The sequence below is a fragment of the Dipodomys ordii genome, unplaced genomic scaffold, assembly GCF_000151885.1.
Source record: "Dipodomys ordii isolate 6190 unplaced genomic scaffold, Dord_2.0 Scaffold71, whole genome shotgun sequence".
In the NCBI taxonomy this organism is placed as follows: Eukaryota; Metazoa; Chordata; class Mammalia; order Rodentia; family Heteromyidae; genus Dipodomys; species Dipodomys ordii.
In genome coordinates this window covers 4,510,256-4,515,761 of record NW_012267287.1, presented here as the reverse complement: position 1 = coordinate 4,515,761, position 5,506 = coordinate 4,510,256, and the positions used below count along the sequence as shown (strand labels likewise).

Below are 5,506 nucleotides of genomic sequence, written 5' to 3'. Positions count from 1 at the left end.
TGTGCGTGTGCGTGTGTGTGTGTGTGTTGTTCCTGGGGCTTGAACTCAAGGCCTGGGCGCTGTCCCTTAGCATTTTCACTCAAGGCGAGTGGTGCTCTACCACTTGAGCCACAGCTACACTTCAGGCTTTTTGGCAGTTAACTGGAGATGAGTTTCATGGACTTTGCTGTCAGGGCTGGCTTCAAACCATGATCCTCAGACCTCAGCCTCCCAAGTAATGAGCCACCCATGCCATCCTAGCAATGAGGTTTCAAAACCTGATAGACATGGGCTGGGAAGGTGGCTCAGTGGTAGAGCGCTTGCCTTGCATGCCTGAGGCCCTGGGTTCAATTCCTCAGCTCCACATAAGCAAAAAGAAAAAAGCCGGAAGTGGCGCTGTGGCTGGAGTGGTAGAGTGTTAGCCTTGAGCTGAAGAGCTGAGGGACAGCACCCAGGCCCAGAGTTCAGGCCCCACGACCGGACCCCCAAAAAAAAACCCTGATAGGCGTGTCCCCACGTTGAAACTTTCTAGGAGTTCCTACCTGCACCCAGGTCAGCTCTGAGCTGAGGCTCAGAGACACGCCAGCCTACTGGAACAGGACGACCCATGGGACGGGAGGCGGGGAGCACAGCGTTCCACCACTCGCGTACCCCAGTCCTGTCCAGACAGACAGACCCCCTTGGTGAACTACCACTCACGTAGGCCCCCTACCCGAGCTCTCCACAGCCTCTGGCCTGGAGACAGAGCCGGCTTATTTTCCGTAATGCACGAGGGGTGGGGAGGTCCTGGTGGGCCCAGAGTCAGGAGGACATCTGTGGAAGAGGCCCCTTCCATCGCGCATGCTCAGGAGCCAACGGACCCTGGGGTCCAGCTGCAAAGCTCCTACTCCTCCAAGAGCCACAGCATGCAGAAACACCTCTTCAAACCCTGAGTCCTGGGCTGGGGGGTGGGGGTGGAGGGCGGTGGTGAGCTCACTACCAAGGCCCAGGCTTCCACGAGGGATACAGCGAGGCAGGAGGTGTCTTGGTACGCTCCAGCTGCTGTAACAAAACCCCACCCTGGAGCCTTGTCAGCACTACACATTTATTCGGTCCTGAAGGCCTCCACGTGAAGCTGAGGGGCCACAAATGCCAGCGCCCCGCAGCAAGTGACCTGATGACATCTGTCTCCACGCACCAAAGGCGAGAGGAACAGGTGAAGCGGTGTCAGCTGGCCTCATGGCAGATGTCCTCATTGGGATGAGTGGTGGTGGGCGCCTCGGAGGCCCTGGAGGCCCTGCACCTGCCAAGGAGACCAGAACGGCGCCAGCCTGCACATCCACATCCAAGCCACAATGCCCAGGGACCAGAGGCCATTCTCCTCCAGTGGCTTTGCCTAAGTTCTCCCTTAGTCTTTTCACCAAATGTTTTCAGTATGAAATATCTCCTGCAGAGTGACCAAGCAAGCTGAATGTGAAGCTGTGCGTGCGTGCGTGTGCGTGGTGTGTTGGGTTGGGAGGTGCGTGCTGGATGTGAATGCTGTGCGTGCGTGTGCGTGGTGTGTTGGGAGGTGTGTGCTGGATGTGAAGCTGTGCGTGCGTGTGCGTGGTGTGATGTGTTGGGAGGTGTGTGCTGGATGTGAATGCTGTCGTGGGTGTGCGTGGTGTGTTGGGAGGTGCGTGCTGGATGTGAAGCTGTGCGTGCGTGTGCATGGTGTGTTGGGTTGGGAGGTGTGTGCGTTGTGTGTATTTATTCGTGGGCACTCATTCCTGTTCACTCTGTGGGGCGGGCTGGCTAAGGAGGAGGAGGAGGAGGCCCTGTGCTGTGGAGGATGCAGGCTGCCATCCCTGCCCACTAGCTGACAGCAGCGCCCCCTAGTGAAAACAGCCAAAAAATATGTCTGCAAATGTGCAAGGATACCCAGAAGGACAAGACCCCAGACCAAGAACCAGGGCTCCACAGGGAAAGTATGGTAATGTTGTATAGTAATGAACTATTTAGTCATGTAAAAAGAAGGGTGTTCCTTAGTATTATGTTTCCTGTTTGTCAAAAAAACCCAAACACACACAAATGAAAAGATCTTCACAGTAGTCTTTACAGCAAGTAAACTAAGTTTATTATGATTTTAAACTAGTTATAGAAAAATACACACAAAGATCTTCCCTAAGTGTCAATCTTCCTTAGGAGATGTAAAAATATGTGTAAGCTTTGAGCGGGCATCTTGACCTTAAGTACATAGTTGTCTCCTGTAGGATTGGTCTCAAGGCTTCCTGGGCACCCCCAAACTCCATGGATGCTCAAGGCTCTTATGCAAAACAGCCTCATGATGGCATAGAGGCTGCAGTGGCTCCGTAGACTGAAAACTCTCTCTCAGTGACATAATACCAGTACACAGTGCAGCCTCCATGCAGGTGGTTGTATTGCTTAGGAAACAATGACAAGGAAAACATTTGAACAGGATCAGTAGAAACATGATTTTTAATATTTTTATGCAAAGTGTGCAGAACAGAGAACTCGTGGATCTAGAAGTTCAGCTATATATCTTCAAAAATAGTTCTGAATGTAAGAAATGTTTCACAAATATGCTTATTTTGTGTAGTCACTTTTTCAAAAAAAAGTCATAAACACTAAAATCAGCAACAGAAAGCTAAAAGTTAAGTCTGGAACATTCACTTGAAAGGCTGTAATAAAGCATCAAAATACTCCTAAACAGTTACAACAGTGCAGGGGAAAGGTTTTCTCATACTCCTAGGTGAAAATAAAACAGGGTGCAAAGCTGAAGTGGTTGGGGGGGGGGCTGGGACAGTAGTGAAGAACCAGACACCTCTCAAAGCCAAAAGAATTTTTTCTTTAAATTGCAAGACAGGTACTGATGACTCCCACCTGTAATCCTAGCTACCTAGGAGGCTGAGATCTGAGGATTGAGGTTTGAAGCCGGCCGGAAGTAGACGTGTGGCTCAAGTGCCACATGGAGTGTCATCCTTGAGCAAACATTCTAAAAGACAGTGCCCAGACCGTGAGTTCAAGCACACAAAAAAGGGGGCAGAGGGAGGTGGGACTGAACATCAACCTAAGATCACAGTGTTTGAAAATGAAGTATCTCAGTTTGAAGGAAAGAAAGTGACGTAGGTTTGATTAAACTGAACAAAGAAGAGATTCTTGCCCTTGTGAGTTGGATGTTGGCCCTCCCCGGAAGTGATGGGCGATTCCAGCCCTCAGAAGGGGACAATGGAGCAGACAATGGCCGACCAGCCTGCGTTTGTCAGACAATATTTGCCCAGCCGGTGGCCCTGGCGCCTTCTCCAATTGTGTGGAGCCAGACTATATCTTACAATAGACCTCAAAGAGGGAGGCAGCTGCGTGCATTCGGTAGAAGATAGAGAAAGGCATGGCCAGGTTGACCACAATGATCCAGGGCTCAAAGCCAAAGACGATCTCTTCCAGTCCATTGTCGTACTCGGGGCGACAGCCAAAGGCAGGGGGGATCCACAGCTGCAAGAGAGGAGGGGGTGCAGTTACTGGGCTGCGCTGGCGGGCTCCGGAGGGCCGGGGACAGGGAAGGCACTGACTTCCACAGTGGACCAGCCCATGGATGTGTGCAGGGCTTGGTGGGCTGGGAGGGGCGGGCCTAGCTGGAGGAAGTGGGAGGGGCCTGACTTTGAAGATCCCTCTCTGTGTCTCTCTGCTTCCTGGCCACCATGAGTGAGCAGCTTTCCTCACTGTTCCCATCTGCCCCGAAGATTCTACCTCACCAAGGGCTGAAAAGCTATAGGAACAGCCGATGATGGGCCAAAATCTCTGAAACCATGAGACAAAATCAGTCCTTCCTCGTGTTTTTCCTCTGCGGCACTTTGGAGTGAAAAGCGAAGATGCCATCTGTCCCACGCCCGAAAATCCCCACTGCCATGGATGTGGACCCACGTCCACAGAGCTGGAGCCACACTAGGCAGGGTAAGGAGGAGACTCTGTCCCCAAGTTTCTCATCTCCATCCTGCCCATGAATCTGTGATGAGCTCAAATCTTCACCACTGCTGTGCTCAGTCTCAAAGAGCAGCTGTGGTGACAGGCATGTACCACCATGTCCAACTTATTTGTTGGGATGGGGTCTCAGTAACCTTTCCCCTGGGCTAGCCTTGGAACTACTATGCTCCCAATCTCCACCTCCCAAGTAGCTGGTATTACAGGTGTGCCATACCACAGACCCCATACACTTATTCCCATTATGAGTGGCTCTCCTGCCTTATTTTTAAAAAGGCAGGGAAAACATAATTTGACAATTACCGAAATGTTGCCAAAGAAGAGGAAGGCCGTGATATTCCTGAGGGTCCTTCTCTTGGAGTGGCCCTGCAGGAGCCAGGGGTGGCAGGCCGGGCCCGGGGCCCCCTCCCATCTCCTCTCCTGCTCCTCTTTGCCGCAGCGGGGGTGCAGACACAGGCTCCCATTGGTAGTCTGTGGCGTGTCCCCACCCGGGGGCATGGCCTCCCCTGCCGGGGCCGGGGCCGGGGCGTCCCCACTGCAGACGGTGACCACCCGGAGGGTGCGGATGTCCTCGGCGCGGCCCTCGGGCTCACGGTGGACCGACTCGATGATGAACAGATTCTGGATGTACTTCTCCAGGATCACCAGTGTGGCGTAAGGCAGGTTGTACCAGGTGTAGGGCGGGCAGGTCTCAGCACAGACAAAGGCCAAGATGGAGCCCCAGGAGATGAGCCAGGAGCCTGAGGCGGTGCCCACCAGCAGGTCAGTGTCCAGCTTGCGAGCTGGGCTCTTGGACTCGTCCAGTGACTTCTCGTCCAGCCTGTAAATCCCGATGCCCACCAGGCCGGCAGCCGCCATGAGCAGCAGCAGGGCGCTGGCGTACAGGTAGAACATGGTGAGTGCCGACTCGCTCTTGCTCTTGGAGCGCCCGATGTGGACCAGGTAGACAGCCACGATGCCGATGGTGGCGGCCAGCACGGCCAGGCCCAGCGCCGAGCCCGGCAGGACCCCGTTGAACCTGAACCGCACCCTGTGGTGCTGGGCACCGTCCACCTCGCGGCCGATGTTCTTCCACAGGACGTAGAGCATGGTGGAGGCCAGGATCTGGTACTCGATGTTGAAGGGGTACAGGTAATAGATGCCGTGGGCGATGGCAGAGCAGAGGCCGGGGGGCGTGCAGTTGCACTGGGGGCTGTGGTCATCCAGAACTGGGGAGCGACAGAGCACAGGAGAGGGGGGTCAGCGTGGGCAGAGACGCACAGAGCGGGGGACGGGGGCGCGGTGCGTCTGGCTCTGCAGACACAATCTCCCTCTCAGTGTAGGCTGCAGTCCAAACAGCTAAGTCGCATGGCATAACATCAACTATAAATACATAATGCTATAGTACATAAAAATACACCAAATGTGAAAGACATTTGAATTGTGTTTCTGGGTAGGTGCTATGGTGGATCTTTCTTTTTTTGGGGGGGAGAGGTGGGGGTCCAGTTGTGGGGCCTGAACTCTGGGCCTGGGCACTGTCCCTCAGCTCTTCAGCTCAAGGCTAGCGCTCTACCACTTGAGCCACAGCGCC

The 5,506-nt window shown here is 54.1% G+C and overlaps 1 protein-coding gene across 1 annotated transcript in view; it reads right to left on the bottom strand.

The window, feature by feature from the left end:
* Positions 1–3,279: 3,279 nt before the first annotated feature.
* The window catches only part of Otop1 (otopetrin 1), a 15,001-nt gene continuing 12,774 nt past the window's right edge, over positions 3,280–5,506 (bottom strand). The window contains exons 7-8 of the mRNA XM_013023904.1: positions 4,240–5,144; positions 3,280–3,450 (exon numbers count right to left, since the gene is read on the bottom strand). Coding sequence (XP_012879358.1) covers positions 3,280–3,450; positions 4,240–5,144 — 1,076 coding nt within the window. The remainder of the gene's footprint in view (positions 3,451–4,239; positions 5,145–5,506) is intronic.